General features: G+C 43.8%; 1 protein-coding gene and 1 long non-coding RNA gene across 6 annotated transcripts in view; one reads left to right on the top strand and one right to left on the bottom strand.

Annotated features, from left to right (window-relative positions):
* The window catches only part of LOC103019248 (uncharacterized), a 38608-nt gene extending 32666 nt beyond the window's left edge, over positions 1–5942 (bottom strand). For 2 of the 3 annotated variants that reach the window (XR_451230.2, XR_009008901.1), the window contains exons 1-2: positions 5844–5906; positions 5347–5470 (exon numbers count right to left, since the gene is read on the bottom strand). This is a non-coding gene — a long non-coding RNA (uncharacterized LOC103019248). Of the gene's footprint in view, positions 1–5346; positions 5471–5843 lie in introns of all 3 variants that reach the window. The other variant, XR_009008900.1, reaches the window with a different exon arrangement.
* A 71-nt stretch (positions 5943–6013) lies between these two features.
* On the top strand, positions 6014–10435 carry GSTK1 (glutathione S-transferase kappa 1). Of its 3 annotated transcripts, XM_007184686.3 has the most exons (8): positions 6014–6166; positions 6693–6774; positions 6974–7102; positions 7414–7514; positions 7684–7719; positions 9287–9403; positions 9754–9847; positions 10127–10435. In XM_007184686.3, the coding sequence occupies exons 1-8, from the start codon at positions 6095–6097 to the stop codon at positions 10174–10176; spliced, it is 681 nt and encodes a 226-aa protein (XP_007184748.2). In that variant the 5' UTR covers positions 6014–6094; the 3' UTR covers positions 10177–10435. The 3 variants fall into 3 exon arrangements, with proteins under 3 accessions (XP_007184748.2, XP_057406523.1, XP_007184749.2); XM_057550540.1 differs by lacking the exon at positions 10127–10435 and having other exon boundaries at positions 9685–9848; XM_007184687.3 differs by lacking the exon at positions 10127–10435 and having other exon boundaries at positions 9667–9848.
* The last annotated feature ends 12532 nt before the right edge of the window (positions 10436–22967 follow it).

Here is a 22967-nt window from a genome sequence, read left to right as displayed (position 1 = left end):
TCTCTAATCTCCAGGAGTCAACCTCCCAATTGTGACAACTGGAAACAACGGCTCTGGCTTCTAAAATTTATTTTGGAATATAAATATTTTTAATGTATAAAAGTCTAATCTAACAGTGACAGAAAGACTCACGCAAACTAACCTCTAGTGACAGAAAGCAGGTCACTGGTTGTTTGGGGATGGAGGAGGTGGTTATTGCCAGGGGACACAGGAAACTCTGGGGGGTGATAGGTATGTTCACATCTTGATTGTGGTGATGGTTTCACAGGTGTATGCATATGTCAAGACTTAGCAAAGTTTACACAAGAAATATGTGCTGTTTATCGTATGTCAGTTATACCTCAATAAAGCTGTTTTGGAAGGGGGAAAAAAAAGAAATTATCAAAGCCTGAAAGGGAGTCTTAGAAATTAAGAAAATTATGTATAATCCCTAATACAGCTATTTTCATTTTTTCCATTGTTTTTCTGTTTTTGTCCATATGTCCAATATGTGCGTATTTTACAAGGGTATAATGACAGCATATATTAGCTGTTCTCAGCTGTGATGTTGTCACACTGGTATGTCCTCATGAGCTACAAGATGTTCCAACTAAATTTGTTATTGATCGCATTTAAAATACCTGGTTTGCCAAGGTTTACCTCTTTTAATATAGCACAGCATGTTCCAAGATTAGAACCATAATAATGTCAACTTGAGTCTCTTGCATTTCGGTGTGGTTTCTTATGTGTGGAAGCTAGCACACAGAATTTCACATCACCTTTGGCATATCCTTAGGAAAATGTCAGGCGCTGAGAACCAGTGATGTAAATACTCAGTTGTATCTTGGAAAGTATTATAACTTAAAACTGTGTCACAGGGCTTCCCTGGTGGCGCAGTGGTTGAGAATCTGCCTGCTAATGCAGGGGACACGGGTTCGAGCCCTGGTCTGGGAAGATCCCACATGCCGTGGAGCAACTAGGCCCGTGAGCCACAATTACTGAGCCTGCGCGTCGGGAGCCTGTGCTCAGCAACAAGAGAGGCCGCGACAGAGAGGCCCGTGCACCGCGATGAAGAGTGGCCCCTGCTTGCCGCAACTAGAGAAAGCCCTAGCACAGAAACGAAGACCCAGCACAGCCAAAAATAAATAAATAGATAAATAAAAATTTTAAAAAAAACTGTCACATGTGTTGCTACATGGCCTTCATAATTGACATTTTCCTTAAATCAAAGTAAAATATACAAAAGCTAATAAATCATATAAGTAAATCTCCTTGAAATCCCCTCCCCACCCCCCTTTCTGCCAGTACAAATTCCTAAAGTCACCTTCCTTCCTTTTTTAATTTTTCTTCCTTCCTTCCTCTCTTTGTCTTTCTTCCCTGTCTTCCTTTAGTGGGTAGAGAATATACTCACATGGGTCAAAAATCAAAAAGTAGGGGCTTCCCTCGTGACGCAGTGGTTGAGACTCTGCCTGCCAATGCAGGGGACACGGGTTCGAGCCCTGGGCTGGGAAGATCCCACATGCCGCGGAGCAACTAGGCCCGTGAGCCACAACTACTGAGCCTGCGCGTCTGGAGCTTGTGCTCCGCAACGAGAGGCCGCGACAGTGAAAGGCCCGCGCACCGCGATGAAGAGTGGCCCCCGCTTGCCGCAACTAGAGAAAGCCCTCGCACAGAAACAAAGACCCAACACAGCCAAAAATAAATAAATAAATAAATTTTTAAAAAAAAATCAAAAAGTAGTAAACATGATATACAACAAAAAGTCTCCTTCCTGCCCTGCCCCCAGTCACCTAGCTTCCCTCCTCAAATGCAGCTGATTTTATCAGTTTTTTAGCTCTCCATCTATCAGTATCAATGAGCATATATGGGTATGTGTATATCCACACACTTAGAGAGTATTTAAACCCTGCCAAAAAAGATAGCAAATTATTTGCACTGTTTTACACCTTGTCTTTCACTTTTTAATATACAGGCTATCATCCAATATTAACACATAAAGAGCTTCCAAATTCTTTTTAAAGTTGAAAATATTATAAATATTGGTGTATTGAATTAGACCCACATGGATGAAGATTTAGGTAGTTTTCCAATCTTTTGTTATTACAAACAACGCTGGAATAACCGCACAGCACATCATATTGCATGTAGGTAAACATGTTTATAGTATAAATTCTTAAAAAGGGAATTGCTAGGTCAAAGGATGTGTGCATTTTTATTATATTTTTTTTTATAGCTACTTTATTTATTTATTTATTTATTTATTTATGGCTGTGTTGGGTCTTCGGTTCGTGCGAGGGCTTTCTCCAGTTGCGGCAAGTGGGGGCCACTCTTCATCGCGGTGCGCGGGCCTTTCACTATCGCGGCCCCTCCCGTTGCGGGGCACAGGCTCCAGACGCGCAGGCTCAGTAGTTGTGGCTCACGGGCCCAGCTGCTCCGTGGCATGTGGGATCTTCCGAGACCAGGGCTCGAACCCGTGTCCCCTGCATTAGCAGGCAGATTCTCAACCACTGCACCACCAGGGAAGCCCAGGATGTGTGCATTTTTAAAACAGAGAGATATTGTTAAACTGCCCTGCTTAGAGGTTGTACTGATTTACACTCCCACCACTTACATAAGACAATGACTTTCCATGGATTCCTGCCAACTACCTGAGTCATAACCCTTTTTGATCTCTACCAACTTGATAGATGAAAACATATCATAATGTAATTTTAGCTCACAGTTTTCGTAAGTGTATACAAGCAGGTTTGTGTTTGAGAGCCATCTATTTGTCCATTTCTGTGAATGTTCTGTTCATATCATTTGCCTGCTTTTCCACTGGGCTTCTGTTCTTTTACTTTATTGATGTTTTAGCTCTTTGTACACTAGGATAACTACCTTTCTGACTGTGAAATGAACCCAAATATTTTTCCCAGTTATTTTTTGACTTGCTGGATTTTGCCAAACAGATTTTTAAAAAATTTTATGTAATTGAATATATAAATCTTTTCTTCCTAAGGCTTCTGCATTTGGTACTAGTTAGCAAAGCTGTTTCTACTCCCAGAATTTTTTTTAAAGATTTTTTTTCCCTTAAGTTCCTCAGGTACTTTATTGGTTTCTTTCTCTAACATTAAATATTTGATCCATCTAGAGATGTTCCTTGTGTAAGGTGTGAGGTATGGGCCTGGTTACATTTTGTTTAAAATTACCAGTTGTCCCATACCATTTAATAATCCATCTTTTACTGATTTTAAAAAGCAGCTTATTTAAAGCATTTCTGGTTTCAAATATGTAACTCCAAATTACATGATTAAAGCTCTAGCGATGTTTTGAATGCAGGCTATTTCACTGACTTGTGTGTGAAAGCTGGGATTTAGTTTCCATACGCTACCCTTTCTCTCCCTCCTCCAAAGTTTGATAAGTACATCATGTTTAGTTCCTCTGTTACTAAGTACTATTAGTTACTTTAGCTACCTTAAATCACTGACTTATACCACTATTTCTAGTTCCAACTAATCAGTACCAAGACACTCCTTTCAGCAAAGTGCAGATAATTCTGCACAGAAGTGTACATATTTTTTGTTGTTGTTCCCACTCCATATTACCCACAACAGGGCCCAATCTAATTCATAACAGTGGTAATAATAATGGTGCATGAGGCAGGATATAGAGACTCAGATCAATGTTTACCATTCTATGACTCTTTAAATATCCACGAGTCCACAGTGATATAAATAAATCATCAAATGAATGAATGAGTGAATGGGACAATTCTCCTTTCAGAAGAATTCTAATTAATAAATGTAGAAGAAATGAGGTAAATAGAAAATCTCGATTAGAACACCACAGTAATCATTGCTGCAGGCAAGTTCTACTGATAAATGATAAAACTGGTAGGTGAAAGTTTAAGGAGGAACAAGACTTATGCAAGCCTCAAAGTATCTCCCCCAAAATATGTCTTAATTACTGTGATGGTTTTAACATATGTCCACAAATTCTTTGATGTTCTTCCCTCCAGAAGGTGGGTTTAATCTACCCAACCCCTAACCCCACCCCTAGAGTGGGCTGCACTTAGTGACTTCCTTCCAAAGAATAGAACATGGAAAGGAGGGAAATACTGATCAACAGTGACCAAGTGATCAAAGTTAACATCACTGATAATAAATCATGTTTATGTTGGAAACCCCCTGACTCGAGTGGAGGAGAAGAGCACTTCACCTCTGTGGTATACTTCCCCCAAATCCATAACCCCAGCCTTGGCCTGAGAAAACACCAAACCCAAATTGAGGGACACTCTACAAAATACTTGCCCAACACTTTTCAAAAGTGTCAAGATCATGAAACACAAGAAAAAGCCAAAACACTTTCATAGATAAGAGGACTGGTGGCGCAGTGGTTAAGAATCCACCTGCTAGTGCAGGGACATGCGTTCGATCACTGGTCCGGGAAGATCCCACATGCCGAGGAGCAACTAAGCCCGTGTGCCACAGCTACTGAGCCTGCGTGCCACAACTACTGAAGCCCATGAGTCACAACTACTGAAGCCCACGCCCCTAAGACCCCATGCTCCTCAACAAGAGAAGCCACCACAATGAGAAGCCCACACACTGCAAGGAAGAGTAGCCCCCGCTTGCTGCAACTAGACAAAGCCCGTGTGCAGCAACGAAGACCTAAAGCAGCCAAAAATAAGTAAATAAATAAAAACTTGAAAAAAAAAAAAAAAAGAGGAGACTAAAGAGACGTGACATCTAAATGCTGTGGGGTACCCTGAACTGGTTCCTGAAGCAGAAAAAGTCATTAGTGGAAAGACGGGTGCAGTATGAAGCCTGTAATCTAGTTAATTTTTAAGTGTTAATTTCTCAGTTTTGATGTTATACCATGGTTATGTAAAATGTTCACATTAGGGGAAGCTGGTTGAAGGATATGCAGAAACTCTTTGTACTACCTTTACAACTCTTCTGTAAGTCTAAAATTATTTCCAAATATAAAGGTATTTTCAAAATAAAATCTTATTACCGGGCTAAATTAGCTCTTGGATACTTTTAAATTAATATCAGTATTACTGGAGGAAAACAGAGTATAATTTTTTTTAGTTTCTGTGATCATCAAGCAATTAGTTTAATGTGAAAGTGAGTGAAGATAACCTCATTTCTCATTCTATTTTCTTTGTTTTACTCTATGTAAAGGTTTCCACTGTGTCCTTGTATTCTGAAGGCCTAGGATTGTTTTTCCAATGCGCACAAGTGAGAAGTGGAATGTTTATTATGTTTTAAAATTCATAAAATTAGTAATATTAAAAATAATTTTAATAAAATTAAATGGAACTTAGAAAGTTCTGTTTCTTTGCATTAAATGTAATCCCAATATAAGACAATATGACATATTTACCGGTAAAAGTAGTGCAGACCATTCCCATTATCCCTCCAATTGTCGTTGCAATAAGGTCTTCTTTCCTTCACTCACTCCCAATACGTATTGGCTACCAAATATATTCCAGACATTGTCCTAAACTCTTGAGAAATTAAAAACAAAACAAACAAACAAAAGTATCATTGGGGCACTTCTTACTCTGCCCCAGTCCCAAAACGTTCTTGTAACTGCCAACTAACACTAATAACTGACGTGAATAGGAACTCTTTCACTCCTCACAAGTCTATAGGTAGGGTTATCATTATGTATCCCATATTTTTATGCCTATTTTTACAAGGGACGAGGATACTGTGGTTCAGAGAGGTCAATAGGCTTGCCAGAGGTGCACAGCTAAGCGAGAGGCAAGCGCATCTCAAACCACGTCTCTTTGCCCCACACTCCACCCCAGGGCAGGACGGTGACCACGAGGTGAGCGGGTCACCACAGCGGCGCTCTCCCCAGGGGACGCCCCTCACCCTCGCCCTCCGCGGCCGCCCTCGGGTAGCCTCCCTCACTCCAACCAACCGCCTGACTCTGTGCCGGTGGCCGGTTTCCCCCGCGAGGTTGCGCAGCCGGGGCGGGGCGGGGCGGGGCGGTCCTCCGGGGAGGCCGGGCGCCGGGGCGGGGCCTCTGGGCGCCGGGGCGGGGCCGCCGCGCGCAGGAGGAAGGAAGTACCCGCCGGCCCGCTTCCGGGGCAGCGCTGGCTTCGCCTGCGCCCAGCTGCACCATGGGACCGCTGCCGCGGACTCTCGAGCTGTTCTACGATGTGCTGTCCCCCTATTCCTGGCTGGCCTTCGAGGTGACTCCGGGGGAGCCGCTTCGGCCGGGGCTTGGAGGACGAGGGCAGAGGGAAGGGCGAGCAAAGGGCGTAGGGACCGCAAATCTCGTGAAATTCCTGGCGCTGCCCGACGCGGTTTAGGACAAGCAGATAGAGAGCCAGGCTGAAGGTCACTTTGTTGGTAAACCGGATACGATCGCTGGCTCCAGGTCGAACCCTTATAGCCTAAGGCAGGGGCTTCCCCCAGTGGTTAAGAAGATGTTCAACTTCAAAGAATCAGGATATAAGCCCTCTTCGTAGCCCTCCGATTTCCGTTTGGGGGGGGTGGGGGTGGGTGGAGTGAAGAACAGATAAAAACTGTCCACAGGAGCAAAGGTCCTGGGGTCGATTTCTAGCAGTGGAGAGAGTTTTGCCCTTTCAAACCAAACAATTTAGGACGTCCTCATAACCCCTTGTCTGCGCCTATAGCTTCTGGCTGATGACTGCCGTGAAGCACCCTTCCCTCCCTCAGCCGTTTTCACTCTCTGTCTTCGCCCCCGCCCTGCAGGTCCTGTGCCGTTATAAGAACATCTGGAACGTCAGCCTGCAGCTGCGCCCGACTTTAATTGCCGGGATCATGAAAGACAGCGGTATGAAGGCAGCAGCGTTTTCGGCAGGGATTTGAGGGAAGACTGATGGCAAAGGCCCAGGGGAGCGGCCCTCCACTGGGTCTTCATGTTGGCGGCAGCAGCTAGTAACATGCCCTCTGCCTGAAACCCCGGTAGGGGTCCCCCAGTCCTGGGACCCTTAGGTCGTCCCTCACCAGTGAGCCCAACTTTCCACTTGCAGGAAACCGGCCGCCAGCTTTGCTTCCCCGCAAAGCCTTATACGTGAAAAATGACGTTAGGCTCCTGGGACAGCATCTCCAGGTTCCCATCCACTTACCCAAGGATTTCTTCTTTGTGGTCTTTGAAAAAGGTGAAGAGAGTGGGATATAGATGGGGCCTCAGGTAGAGGGGAGTGGATTTGGAGATTGCAGGGCCAGAAGGGAGGGGTTCGGGTGATTCCATTAAGTGAAACAAGCCTTGGGAAAACTCAGGATAGGAGTTAAGCGAGCAGAAGGTTTGGGGATGTCAGGGGCAGGAGCGCAGGACAAACGGGTTACCAGAAACTTGGGTGGGAGGCTGAGGGCGTTGGAGCACTGGGGGGTGTCAGAAGCAGGAAAGAGCTGGTCTTCCATGGGGAAACAAGCTAGAGGAGCCCTACCCCTGAGTGCCTCTGCCCCACAGGAAGTTTGACAGCCATGCGCTTCCTCACCGTCGTGAAACTGGAGCACCCGGAGCTGCTGGAGAAAGTGTCCAGGGAACTGTGGATGCGCATCTGGTCACGGGTGAGGGCGGGGCTCTGGGAACCCACTTGCAGGGAGACCCTGGACGATTCGATGACCCTGCCCTAGGCTCAGTCCAGGTCCCACCTTCCCCATCGTTCACTGACCTAGTGTCCTCCATCACGCCCCTCACCTCGCCACTCCCTCGTACTGAGTGTCCTCTTCTTTCCAGGACGAAGACATCACGGAGCCCCAGAGCATCCTGGCCGTGAGTGTCCCCACTCCTCCCGTGGGGAGTCTGAGGACAGTTGACATCCGGGGGCAGAGAGGACACCGTTTTCTTATTGGGTAGAAGAGGTCATAGTTAGGGGAGAAAGGATCTTTGATAGGCCAAATTACTAAAGGGTTGGAACTAAGAGGACTCGCGAAAGACTATCCCATGGTTGAAAGAGGAAGTGCAACATTCTACATATGGGTAGCACGTATTTGATGCAAGAAGTCAGTGGGAGAGAGGTGTTAAATGTTGGCACCTGCAGATGTGAAGTACTGGCAAGTCTTGGCCCCAAAGACTCCAGCACAGACCTCACCATCACATCCAGGAGACTTTAAAAACAGGCTTTAAAAAGACAAAAAGAGATAACTGACTCAAGCCAAAATTACACAGAAGCCTGAGTGAGAAAAATGGAAATAGCTCAAAACGTTAAAATGTGTGCCAGCCATAGATAGGGCTATAAAAAGTAAGTGTTTCTGCAGGATTAAATCGGGAAATTCAACACCATATTTTTTTTCCCCTTAAGTTTACAAAAGACAGTTGAGGCATATTCATATGTAATAGATAAAACGACAAGTCACAAAAAAGTTAAACATACAAAGCATGCCCAATATATCCTTCATGTTTTTATTCTTGCAAAGTCTATGCATAGGCTTGCTTTTTCACTTAATATTTAACAGTCATTTTCCATGCCATTTAAAACTCTTGGAAAGTATAACTGTTAGTTTCCACATAGCATTCCATTCAGTGGATTTGTTTACTTAACCACTGCCCTATTACTGAACCCTTGGTCAGAACACAATTCTCTCATGTGGTCAAAGACAACGTCATGGATGACTTTGTGTTTCCCAATCCAGGTCGTGGAAGTAAGGTCACAGTGGTTGTCAACCCTGGCTGTATATTAAAATCACCTGGGCACCACCGCCCAGAAATTCTGATGTAATTGTTCTCAGGGATGACATGCAAACTGGGATTTTCAAAAGCTCCCCCAGGAGATTCTCATATGTGCAGCCAAAGTGAAGAGCCACCGATCCCAGCAAAGCCCAAACTGAAGCCTTCAACGTTCTCCTGAAGCCAGACCCTCATAGCTGTAGCCGTGTGCCTTGTCCAGAGTCCTCAGGAAATTCTATAGGAATTAGAGCCCAGCCCTTGATTTAGGAGTTCTGAGAAGTAGGAAGGCACGAGCCCCAGACTTACTGTCAGGGGGCTCAGATTCTAGCATTGGCTCTGCTACTGACAAGCTCTTCAACACTGACCAAGATATGTACCGTTTCTGGATTTTAGGCTCCACATCTGTTGACAAAGTGGTCGGGAAGCTGGTCTCTAAGATGCCCTCTGGCATTAAATTTCTACAACTATGCCTCTGCCACCCACTCTTTCCACCCATCTCATGATTTTGAAGGGAAAAACAGCCCCTGTTGGCAAGGATAGACCTCCATTCGTGGGTGGGTAAAGGCATTGCCAGGAAAACGTGGGTACAGAAAATTTAAAAAAGAGTTTTTTCCTGAGATTCCCCTCCCCCACTAATGCAGACACAGTTGTGTTCTCTACCCCATCCCTTCAGGCTGCAGAGAACGCTGGCATGTCCACGGGACAAGCCCAGGAACTTCTGGAAAGGGTCTCAACGCCACAGGTGAAGAACCAGCTCAAGGAGACCACTGAGGCAGCCTGCAAATACGGGGTGAGCAACTCTGTGTCCCCAGCCCCGGTGCTGAGACAGAGCGAGAATCTCGGCTAGGTCCCCATGCTCCTGTCCCAAAGCTGCTCCCCAACCACGAGTCCTCCTGGCTCTCCCGGACCGCCCTCACCCTCTCCCTTCCTTTCCCTGGACCCCAGGAAAGGAAGGGAGGGAGCTAGATGGTGAGAGAGGAGACAGAAAACTCTCCCTAGAGACGCGGAGCCTCTTACCGGACACCTCTGGCTGCTTTGTGTCTATGACCTCAGACCATTATTGATGTGCAGCCTTCAACGGCAGCCCAATAACCACCTGCTCCATCACCCTCCTTCCTGCACGGTGACTGCTTTCTCCAGGCCTTTGGGCTGCCTGTCACTGTGGCCCACCTGGATGATGAAACCTACATGCTGTTTGGCTCTGACCGGATGGAGTTGCTGGCACACCTTCTGGGTAAGTTACAGGTTCATGCTGAGCTGCCCTTGACCGCACGCCTGCATGATATCAATTGCCCAGAAGGATGGATTCAGAGCAAAAAAAAAAGAATGTTCTAGGCCCTTCCAGTAATGGAGCCTCTTACAGACACAGATGTGCCTGAGGTAGAATGGGGAGGGGCCACCTTCTCCCATAGGAGAGAAGGAAGCCTCTGTACCTTGAAGCCAGGTAGAGGTCGTCCTAGAGAACCCCCAGGGGCTTGTGCGGCCAGCCTCTGGCTTGATTTTCTCCATCCAGGAGAGAAGTGGATGGGCCCTGTGCCTCCAGCTGTAACTGCCAGACTTTAAGGAAGACCAGAAGCAGCAGAATTATTGGTATAAAAAAGCAGACTATCCTTAACCCTCCTCTACCGTGGGGCCCTGGGACTCTGGTCTCCTGTCTGATAGAGGTTCCTCTCCAGCCCTGGGGGATGCCAGGGACGGGCTCAGCAGTACACCATCTACCATTAGTCTCACGGCTGCTCTTACTTCTGTGCCTCACGAGTGCCTTTCGAGAGCCCCAAACTCTGCTTCCCACAAAATAAACGTAATGCCATTAGGCATCATATTTCTGGGTCTATGTCTTCCCTGGTGTTTGTGTGTGCTTTTTCCTGCAATCACATCCTGGCCGTTCTAGGTGTTTGAGAAGACCAGCTCACTGTGTGCTCCCAGCCCCCTGCCCACCTGGGGGCAGCTTATGTGGAGGGAGCAGGAAACAGTCCCTCTTTCTCTTCTACAGAAGCTTCCTGAGTCTGTCAGAGACAGAAAACTAAGCCAGATGGATTTTGCCACTAACCAGTTGGGCACTGTCTTCTGACCAGCCATGGTGCCTGAGACAGGGCTGGGGCCAGAAGCCCCTGGGGAATGGAGGCTGCAGGGAACCAGAGCATGACTGAGCTTGCATCCAGGTATTTAAACAGGGTCCAGCTACTCTGACCAGCAGAACCAGGACAAGGCCAGGCAAGGAGACTGGCCGGAGCTGCCATGGCCTGAAGAAGTTGCTCGTCCCTTCATGGTTCCTCCCCCTCACCCACAAAGCAGATCCCAAGGAAAACTCAGGGCTGTCTCCTGGCCTATTATGACCCCTGTTCCCTCCCACACAAACCTATAGCTTTCCCACTCCCCCAATTATTAATCCAAAGTTTCTGCTCTTTCTGTGCCCACTGTACGATAATCAGAATGCCTTGTGTTTCGATAGGGTCTGGGCTTCTTTGACAATACTCTGTTTAGAAGCTGAAACCACACTTGGATGCCTGTGTGGCGACTTAGATGGCTCAAGGGGCTTTAAGAGGAGATGCCATCTTCCCTTTGCTTCACTCTGGCTTTCTCATCTCATATCCCGTTTCCCCCTCTTATCCCCTATCACCTTCTGTCTTCCTCCTCTCCCCACTTTTTCATTATTCCATCATACTCCAGGATTTCAACTCATCCTACCAGGCTTACCTGTGAAGAATGTCGGAAGTACATCTCCAAATAAGCACTCCTTCCTCCGAAGGAGATTTGTGACATGTGCAGCTAATATAAAAATATGGGGAGGGGCTTCCCTGGTGGCGCAGTGGTTGAGAATCTGCCTGCTAATGCAGGGGACACGGGTTCGAGCCCTGGTCTGGGAAGATCCCACATGCCGCGGAGCAACTGGGCCCGTGAGCCACAATTGCTGAGCCTGCGCGTCTGGAGCCTGTGCCCCGCAACGGGAGGGGCCGCGATAGAGAAAGGCCCGCGCACCGCGATGAAGAGCGGTCCCCGCACCGCGATGAAGAGTGGCCCCCGCTTGCCGCAACTGGAGAAAGCCCTCGCACGAACCGAAGACCCAATACAGACAAAAATAATAAACAAATAAATAAATAAATAAATAAAAAAGAAAATCCTTTAAAAAAAAAAAAAAAAATATGGGGAAACATAAGGGCAAATAGAAACAAAATGGAACTTTTCACGTATTGAAGTTAAATATATTCAAGTATATTGAAGTTCTCATATATGCTGAGAGCAGCATGAGTAGAGACAAAGTTTTATGAATAAAGATGCTTGTCTCACCATTATTTGTGATATCAAATGACTTAAATATCAAACAGGAGGATTTTTGAATGTTATGGTGCATCCAGGATGTAAAGTTTCATAGCCATCAAAAATTATATTTGTGGGGCTTCCCTGGTGGCGCAGTGGTTGAGAGTCTGCCTGCCAATGCAGGGGACACGGGTTCGAGCCCTGGTCTGGGAAGATCCCACATGCCGTGGAGCAACTAGGCCTGTGAGCCACAATTACTGAGCCTGCGCGTCTGGAGCCTGTGCTCCGCAACAAGAGAGGCCGCGATGGTGAGGGGCCCGCGCACCGCGATGAAGAGTGGCCCCGGCTTGCCACAACTAAAGAAAGCCCTCGCACAGAAACGAAGACCCAGCACAGCCAAAAATAAATAAAATTAATTAATTAATTAAAACAAAGAAAAAAATTATTAAAAAAGAAAATTTATTAAAAAAAATTATATTTGTGAAGAATTTTTAGGAAATTTGGAAATTCTTAGGATATAATAATTGATTGGAAAAAAGATGAAACTATATAGTATTATCTCAATTAGGTCTTGATGTTAAAAATATATTACAGAAGGCATTAATGTATTAATCTGGAATAAAATATATCAAAATGTTTTCATTTTATTTGTATAGTTTTTTTAAATGATCATTTATTCTGGTAAACAGAAAAAAAACTTAAGTAAAAAACAAGAATTTGTAGATTCACATTTGGGTACAATTGTGTATCTTCATTGTTTTCTAAATTTATCAATTGCTTAACTTAATCCTAAATCTCATCCCAGACTAATGTGGGATAATCTCTTATTGTAGAGGCAGATTTCCCAGTCCTGGCCACTCTTCCTTTAAAGGCTCTAGCATCCTATTTTTCTAATCCAATAGAAGAATTTAATCTTCACTGAAGGAGTGAAACAATTTCTAGACTAATCCTTACACATGTGATCTAGATTTTAATGTCTGAACTTATGCCAAATATAATAAAAAATGATTGTATTAGGGTTCTCCCAAAAAGACAGAATCAATAGGATATTTATAAATATATAGAAAGATTTATTGTGAGATATTGGCTCACATGACTATGGAAGCTGAGGAGTCCCATCATTCGCCATCTGCAAGCTGGAGGCCCAGGAAAGCTGGGGTCAGTTTCAGTCCAAGTTCAAAGGCCTGAGAACCAGGAGAGCCAGCGTCTGAGGGAAGGAGAAGATGGCAGTCTCCGTTCAAACAGAGCAAATTCTCCCTTCCTCTGCCTTTTTGTGCTATTCGGGCCCTCAATGGATTGGATAATGAAAACCCACATTGGTGAGAACCACCTCTTCTACCGATTCAAATGCTAATCTCTTCTGGAAACACCCTCGCAGGCACACCCAGAAATTATGTTTTATCAGCTCTTTGGGCATCCCTTAGCACAGTCAAGTTGACACATAAAATTAACCATCACAGCGAGAAAAGGAAAAGCCTCCAAATGCAGCTATATTTTATTTCAATTAAGGAACACTCTTTTCTATAATTTAAACCGTTTCATACTTATTCTTAGTTTCTTCCTCTCCTTCTGATCAACAGTTGTAATATAAAATTTGCAATTATGTCAATGCTCAGAATTCAATACTGAACCACTTCCTTGTGTTGTAATTCAAATTCCAAGCTTACCAAATAATGTTATGTTTCTAAACCACAACTTTTTTAGGTAAAATTCTTAAAAATGATATATATATTTTTTGGCTGCGTGGGTCTTCGTTGCAGCGCGCCAGCTTCACGGGCTTCTCTCTAATTGCGGTATGCGGGCTTCTCTCTAGCTATGGCTTGCGGCCTCCAGGGCGCCATGGGCTCTGTAGTTTGCAGCGCTTGGGCTCTCTCGCTGAGGCACATGAACTCAGTAGTTGTGGCGCGTGGTCTTAGTTTTCCCACGGCAGGTAGGGTCTTAGTTCCCTGACCAGGGATCTAACCCGCGTCCCCTGCATTGGAAGGTGGATTCTTTACCACTGGACCACCAGGGAAGTCCCAAAAGTGATATTTTTTTACAGAGCCAAAACACAAGTGGTAATTAAAGACAACAAAGTTTGCATGCATGTGGTAAAACAAAAACAAAAAACAGAGCAAGGTGTGAAATGAAAAGTGAAGAGTCCTCCCTTTCCCACTCTTCACTTTTTTGTGTATGCTTCGAGAAATGCCTATTTTTTTTTTTAACACAAATGTCAGGCATAATACAGAGATTCCATATACCCTTCATCCAGTTTCCCCAATGGTAGCATCTTGCATGTCTGGTACAATAACACAACCAGAAAATTGGCATTGATACAATCCATCAACCTCATTCAGATTCCACCAGTTTGATAGGCACACATTTGTGTGTCTGTGTTTAATTCCGTATAATTTTATCACCTGTAGACTCATGTGACCACAACCACAGTCTAGACACAGAATGCTTCCAGCTTAGGGATCCCTCATAGTGCCCTTTTTGTAGCTATAGCCACCTCCCTCCCTCCCTCCCCACTTCCCTAACCCTTGGCAACCGTGATCTGTTCACATAGTTGTCATTTTACGAGGGCTGTATGAACGGAATCTGATTGGCTTGTTTTCACCCAGCATAACCCCCTGAGGTCCACCCAAGGTACTATGTGTCTCTGTAGTTTGTAGTTTTTTTCTTTTTATTGCTGAGTCCTGTCCCTTGGTATGGATGTGCCAGTTTGTTTAACCTGTTGAAGGACATTTAAGTTGTTTCCACTTCGGGGCTGAAAAACAGTTTCTGGACCAAATTCCAACGTGTGTGTGTGTATAGGCTTCCCCACACCAACAAGCAGTTTTCGGATGACAGCAGACTGTTCCAGAATTCAACTCAATTCCGACACTATCTCCCCGGAGATAGCATTACAGTCCACATGTAAGGCCACCTTCCACTTCTGAACGCCAGGTGCAAGTCTAGGTTGTCACCTGTGCTTCTGACAGACTGGTTATAAACCAGAGGTTCCCATGACCCCCTTTTCGGGTTTAATTAATTTGCTAGAACGGCTCACAGAACTCAATAAAACCCATTTACTCACTAGATTACTGATTTATTATAAAAGTATATTAAAGGATATGATTCAAAACCCAGATGAAGAGATACATAGGGCGAGGTCCTGAACAAAGGAGCTTCTGTCCTCATGGAGATGAAGAGATACATAGGGCGAGGACCTGAACAAAGGAGCTTCTGTCCTCATGGAGCTTGGGGACCAGCATGGTGGCACATGGAAGCATGCTGGTTTCCCATTGTGGAAGCTCTCCGAAAATGGGGTTTTTATGGAGACTTCGTTACATAGTCATGATTGACTAAATCTCTGGCCAATGGCAATTGATTTAACCTCAAGCTCCTCTCTCCTCCCCAGAAATCAGGGAGTGGAACTGAAAATTCCAACCCTCTAATCACTTGGTTGGTTCTCCTGGCAACCAGGCCCCCCATCTTTAGGTGCTTCTAAAAGTCACTTCACTCACAAAAGACACCCTTATCACTGTCAATGCTTAGGAAATTACAAGGCTTTTGGAAGCTATGAGCCAGGAACTGTGGAGTAAAACCACATATATATGAGAAATATATTTTGGTCATCTGAATATCCAAATATGTGTATATATAAATATATATATATATCTTATCAATCACAATCACAGGGGCTATTACAAGTAAAGCTGCTATGAACATGCATATAGAGGTTTGTGTGTGCACATAAATTTCCATTTCTCTGGGGTAAATGCCCAGGAGTACAATTGCTGAGTCATGTGGTAAGCGAATGTTTAGTGTTGTAAAGAAACCGCTATACTTTTCCAGAGTAGCCATACCATTTTCCCTTCACACCAGCAATTCATGAGTGATCCAATTTCTCCACATCCTCACCAGCATTTGGTGTTATTACAATTTCTTATTTTACCTTTTCTGATTGATGTGTAGTGGTATCTCATTGTGATTTTAATTTACATTTCCCTAATAATGTTGAACATCTTTTTGCCTATGGGGTTGAGTGGGAAGGGGAATGATGGAACGATAGTAATGTTTCTTATCTTGATTGGAATTTACACCAATGTAAATTTTATCAAAACTCATGGAATGGTCCAGTTAAAATCTGTGCAATTCACTGCATGCAAATTTTACTTTAAAAAAAAAGTTAACTGTAAACTAATATTTAATTCTTGTTCCTTTTATGCATGCCGAAGTAGCTAGGTGGAAGCGTGCTGATGTCTGCAGCTTACTTTGAAATGTATCAAAAAATAAGATATATTGATGGATAGATAAAATGATGGATAGATATGTAATAAAGTATAATGAAATTTATTTTATAAATTTATTTATTTTATTTTATTTATTTTTGGCTGTGTTAGGTCTTTGTTGCTGCGCGCGGGATTTCTCTAGTTGCGGAGAGCGGGGACTACTCTTCATTGTGGTGCACGGGCTTCTCATTGCAGTGGCTTCTCTTGTTGCAGAGCATGGGCTTAGTTGCTCCACAGCATGTGGGATCTTCCCAGACCAGGGCTTGAACCCGTGTCCCCTGCATTGGCAGGTGGATTCTTAACCACTGCGCCACCAGGGAAGCCCTGTATAATGAAATATTAATTATAGAATATAGATGGTGTGTACATGAGTGTTCACTGTAAAATTCTTTTCTGTGTTTTTAAGAACTCATAATAAAATGGTCTATACATGCGGAACTATACATACTGATAAGGAACAATCTCCAGTACATGTTGTTAGGTAGAAAAAGCAAAATATAAAAACAATATCTATGACATGCTCCCATGTGTATAAAGAAAGGGAGCCTGATTATATTACATTTGCTTGGTCAGTATCTCTCTGGGAGGATCTCCAGAAAAAGTTGGGAAACTGTAGTTGTCTCTAGGAAAGGGGACTGAGAGACTGAGGTTTGGGGGTGTAAAGAAGATTTACTTTTTACTCTAATCCTTTTTTTTTTTTTTTTTTTTCCTAATCCTTTTTAACTGTTGAAATGTATACTATGAGTATAGATTATTTTTTTAACTAAAATAATTATCTTTAGTAATCTATATCTTTAAGTTTTATGTTTAAAAAAATTTGTTAATATCCACACATTGATACTTTCACACATTGATACTGTCTCAGATACTGTGTTTAATCATTAACTCTTTCATACAGCATGTCAGGCTGTCATCTTTCCATCCACCTCAGAAAATCCTGGAGACCAAGATCAAAAGTGTTACATTTCCTGGATAGATAACTTTAGCGATTAGCAGAGGATGATGTACAATGTAAGTTACAAACAAATGCTCCATAGTGAAATCCACTCCCTGTGACAGGATGGTGGCCCTGTTGGTGGGTCCCTGGTGTGCCCATTACACTCAGACTTTGGCTGTAACTCCTGGGTCATAGCCGGCCTGCAGGAGTGGGGTGGGAAAGGGGTGATAAGCTTGGGCTTATTTTCACCAATTTACAAATTAGAAACTGAAGCCCAGAAAGGTTAAGTACTTACCCAAGGTCACACAGTTAAGTGGTAGAGCTGAGATTTGAAACCTGGTTTGACCATCTCCAAAAAATATGTGATTAACCACAATACAGTCCTATCTTCTCATGTGTGGGGACACAGTTATGTGGGACACTGTTTCCACTATCTGTAGAATTTTCTAATAAAAACAATGCTTTTTGTGTTACTTGGCAAAAACCACACTCAGTTTCTTAAATTTCAGGATTGCTTTTTGTGGCATAGTGCTGAATACCTGACAGCACTGAACACCATTGTTCGCTCAGCTCATTCCCAGTGAGCTTTGTACAATGTTACAACTAGCTGGTGAGGGTAATATTTATCCTTACATACTTGAGGACTCTTTGAAAGCATTTCCGTCCCCAAAATATCAATGTTTCTGATTTACTTCCTGTTATATCATTTAACCACCTTCCCTACACATTTGGAGGAGCTGTAAGGCAACTAACACAGAAGAAAAAACCCTCAACAGAGTTAAAAGATCAAGATTCTGAGTTTGATTCTAACTAAACAAATCATGGGCTTTCTCTGAGCTGGTTTCCTCCTCTGTAACATGAAAATGATAATCAGATTTACCCCACGATTGTTATTAAGGATCAAATGAGATTGTGGATGTGGACCAAATTGTTTCTACCACCAACACCGCGTTAGAAGAAGTCACGTGCACATGAGGCTTCTAAGAGCCGCTCAGTTAAAATGTTACTTTTTATCATCAGTCTTAATTAGCTCATAAAAGATGAGCATCCTGATAGAGCCTACAATCTTAATTTCCTAATCTTGCTTTATAGGCCAATAACCTTATTTTATCTTCTGATATTCTCTTTTGCTACCTTTGCTATCTGAAAATCAGTCTTTTCTTAAGATGACAAACAATGGGGAAAATAGCATCTAACCACTCCTCCAGGGAAGACCAGGGTAACAATCTTAGTATGTCATAGGTGTTGTGTTAAATTAGGCAGCCAAAAAAAAAGTGTTAAGAGTTGGATGACATAGTGGTTAAGAGCCAGTGCTCTGGGCTGGGACTGTGGGTTCAAATCTTGACCCACCCTTGATTAGCTATGTATTTTCCTCAAGTCTCTGACCTCACCTACAAAATGATATAATAACTACCCCTATTACATTATATTTTAAATTACCTAATTTGTGTAAAGCATTTAGCACAATGAGCAGTACGTACAAAACACTCCACACGTGTTGGCTGTAAGTATAAAACAGATCCAGATTCAGAAACACAAAACCACAGAAATCTGGAGACACAGAAGCACACAGCGGTAGACACCCATGACCCTTCCCAGGAAGTCTGTGGATTATCTGCACTTCTCCCTTTTCCCCTGACCACCCACTTCCCTGCACCACTATCCTCCAAAATGAGGCAGCGTGGTAGACCAGCCAAGAGGGGAGTTCCAACCTCTAGCCAGGTGCTGTGTGGGAAGCAGGCAAGTAGAAAGCGGAAAGACAATTGAATTAAGTGGTGAATTCATATTCTGCTAAGGATACTAAGTTGATAAAGAAAAAAGGAAAGTAAAAACTTTGGGAAGGAGTTTGGCCACAGGCATTCAGGGCAGTAAAAACTTTCACTTTGCTTGTCTCAGTAATGACATTCCTTAGAATTCAGCTAGAGGAAATAACCCCAAAAGAAGGAAAAACTACACCCAAGAAGATAGAACTATATATATATATATATATATATATATATATATATATATATATATATGTATATATATATATGTGTATATATATATATATATATTTATTTATTTATTTATTTATTTAGGGGCACGAGCTCTAGGCGCGTGGGCTCAGTAGTTGTGACACACGGGTTCAGTAGTTGTGGCACACGGGCTTCAGTAGTTGTGGCTCACGGGCTTAGTTGCTCCACAGCATGTGGGATCTTCCCAGACCAGGGCTCGAACCCATGTCCCCTGCATTGGTAGGTGGATTCTTAACCACTGTGCCACCAGGGAAGCCCAGAATTATATTTTTTAAACAGCTTTATAGAGGTACAATTCACCCCTTTAAAGTGTAAAATTCAATGGGTTGTGGGTTTTTTTTGGTGTATTCACAGAGTTATACAAGCATCACTACTACCTAATTAGAAAACATTTTCATTAACCCAAAGCAATAAATCCATTCACAGTTACTTCCTATTCCTCCCTCTCTCCAGCCCTTAGCAACCACTAATCTACTTTTTTGTCTCTTAAAGCATTATTTTTGATGACCAAGAGGAAAAAAAAAAGAAAAATTGAATAAAATAAACTAAATGTTACTGAATAACATAATATAAAGGTCTGTTAAATTATGGTATATCCATTCAATAAAATATTATCTTATTGGCTGTTAGAAATTACTACAATAAAAACTATATCAAAAGGCAATTCTGTTACAATGTTTAAAGTTTTTTTAAAGATAACAAAATGGTGAACATACTCTGATCTCAACTAGAGTATATTCTGGTTTGTGTGTGAACAGACTGGAAGAAATGTATAGAAATTTTAAGTGGCCATGTTAGGGTAATGAGATTGTGGACAATTTTTTCTTTAGCCTTTAAATATTTTATAACATTTTATATTTTTTTAAAAATGGAATTTTTAGAAAATCTATTTAAAATTATTGAAATAGAGAATATATTGTAGGGCACAGCCAGACAGCAGTCCAGCCCCTATGACTTGGATCCAGTTCTTACTTAACAAATCTCTCTAGTGCAGCCTCCTTCTAGCAACCAAGAGCCTTAAGCTACAAAGGTCCCACCTCACCCAGGCTGCATGACTTTTCACACTGTAGACTTTCAGGCCTTCACCCTTTGGCCCTCTTACCTCTCAGCCGACACTCCCTAAACCCCCCAGAACTCACTCCTTAACTAAGCCTTCTTAGTTATCATCGCACACCAATGACTCTTGGCCAGTTTCCTTCTTTTAATATATTCACTGTAGGTCCAAGTCCTTCTGATCCCAGCCATACTTTCTCCTTACGAGCTGAGTAGTAAGAAAATTGGTGGAAACAAGATAGTCATCCCTCAGTATTGGTAGGGGATTGGTTCCAGGACCCCCAAATGTGATGGATGTGGAAAAGCCTTCATTTGAAGCTCACATCTCATTGGATATCATAGAGTACACACTGGAGTGAAACCCTACCAATGCTCAAAATCTGAGGAGGCTCAAGTCCCTTATATAAAATGGTGTAGTATTTGCATATAACTCAGCACATCCTCCTGTACACTTTAAAACCATCTCTATGTTACTTATAATACCCAACAATGTAAATGATTTGTAATAGTTGTAAATACAATGTACATGTTATATAAATAGTTGCCAGCACTCAGCAAATTCAAGTTTTGCTTGTTGGAACTTTCTAGACTTTTTTTTTTTCTGAATATTTTCTATGCGAGGTGGGATGAATCTGAGTGAATGCGGAAGCCGCAGATTTAAAGGGCCAGCTGTAACTGAAACCGTGCCCCTCAGATTGGGACTTGAACTCAGCCTAAACCCAGATTGGGACTCGAACCCATGCAGCTGGGACTCAAACCCAGCCAAAACCCACAGTCTTCCAACTGAGATCACACACCCGGTTTCAGGACTTAATGAAGCTCAGGTTCTTGATGTCTCATCGCAGAAAGAATTCAGTGAGAGACAAACGGATAGATAAGAAGTGGATTTATTTAGAGAGAAACACACTCCATAGACTGTGGGCCATCTCAGAAGGCGAGAAAGGCACCAGGGTATGGGGTTGTCAGTTTTTATAGGGGTGGGTAATTTCCTAGGCTAATGAGTGAGAGGAGAATTCCAGCTATTTTGGGAAGGGGCGGGGATTTCCAGGAATTGGGCGACCGCCCACTTTTTGATCCTTACGTGGGTCTCGGAACTGTCATGGCACCTGTGGGCGGTGTCATTTAGCCTGCTGCTGTGTTACAGTGAGTGTATAGTGACGCTCAAGGTCTAGTGGAAGTTGACTTGTCCGCCATCTTGGACCCACTTGGTTCTAATCAGTTTATGTCATGTCCTCGGGCTATGTCATGCTTTCAAAGGTTGTGCCCTGCCCCCTTCCCTCCGGTTTCACAACAACCAGCTCTCCTCCAGTTACTGAGTCCAAGCTCCCTGTGCTCGCCACACGACGGGCCAGTAAATCGGGAGGCAAGGTGCTGAGGCAAGGAACATGGTTTTATTCGGAAAGCCGGTAGACCGAGAAGATGGCGGACTAGGGTCCCCCAAAAAAACATCTTATTGGGGTCTGGATGCCAGTTTCTTTTACAGAATCAGAGAGGGAAGTAAAGTAAAAAGGTAGAATAGAGAGAGAGAGGCGGGGAGGAAGTAAAGTAAAAAGGACTATCAGTCTTGCTAAACATCTCTTGGAATGGCCAGCCTCGGGGAGGGGATGTGTTAATTTCTTCTTTCTTGCAGCCATTCACAGGTGGGTAGGGTTCCCTGAGGCAGGCCACTATGTATGATTATAATAACAAAGGCAATGAGAAAGGCTACAGTCAAAGAAACAGATCCCACACGGAGTCAAAATTGGCTCTCTTCCCTGTTACACTCCCACCCTGCGTTCCCACTTCCTCGAGAGACACAGCTCACTTAGACTCCCATAGCCTTCCTGTTACGTCGATCGCCTCCCTCTCCGTTGTCAGTCTGGGACAGAGAATCAACACTGACGCCCCACCACTACGTACACACACAACCCCAGGCACACTCACTCTCATCCATGTCCTCATTTTTGTTCTCCTCCTCTCTCTTCCGCCCCCCCCCCAACTCCACACATCCTCTGCTGCAGTAGCCCTGGCTGTGCCCCAGGACTGCTACCCCTTCCGTTTGTCCACTAGTAACATTCTGAAGGCAAAGAGTCCAGCCCTGTCTCAAGAACAAAGTACACCTCCAGCACCTGCCTCACCCAGACTTACTGCCAGATCCATAACTGAACAGAGTGCGTTCCAGCGCTCCAGTCCGCGGTGAGGCCAGGTGGGACGGGAGCCTTCTCATGAGAGCATTCAACTGTGTTCAGTGAGCACCTACCATGTGTCAGGAACTGTGTTAGCTTCAAAGATTCAGGATGGTTGACACTAATCACTCGCCTTGAGAAGCTCACGACAGAAGTGTTGCCCAACACAAGTTCGCTTGTCTGCTCCACAAGGAGGCCCAAGAAGCCCAAACGTCAGCGTCTGGGCCAGAGAAAAGTTATTGCCAGGGCTGTGCAAGAAGAATGGGCAGCACTTGCTCAAAAGACCTGAACTCCCTGATGGTTTGGGGGAAGAGTTTTTAAAGGCAAAATATGAGGTGAGGGCTGTGATGTGTGCGACTTTCTTCTGATTGGTTGGTGGTGACGTAACAGGGCAGTGCTCCAGGAATTTTGTGCTCAGCCTGAAGTTACCATCCTCCACCTGGGAGGGGGCCTTAGCTCTGTAGAAAAACTCAAGGATAGATTGTTACTATATCCCCTAAGGAGGAACCAGGACTCGGCTTTATCACAGAACTATTGTTTCTTGACTGCTCCTCCTCGGTTTCTACATTGCCTTACTTCCGTAATTAGAAACTGTTTAAATCTTCCCTTTGAAACTCAGGGAAAGTCTAGGAGGCTAAAGCCTTTTTCCTACCCACAAGAAACAGGGGAC

The sequence above is a fragment of the Balaenoptera acutorostrata genome, chromosome 7, assembly GCF_949987535.1.
Source record: "Balaenoptera acutorostrata chromosome 7, mBalAcu1.1, whole genome shotgun sequence".
NCBI classification, from domain to species: domain Eukaryota; kingdom Metazoa; phylum Chordata; class Mammalia; order Artiodactyla; family Balaenopteridae; genus Balaenoptera; species Balaenoptera acutorostrata.
This window is presented reverse-complemented; position numbering and strand designations above follow the sequence as displayed.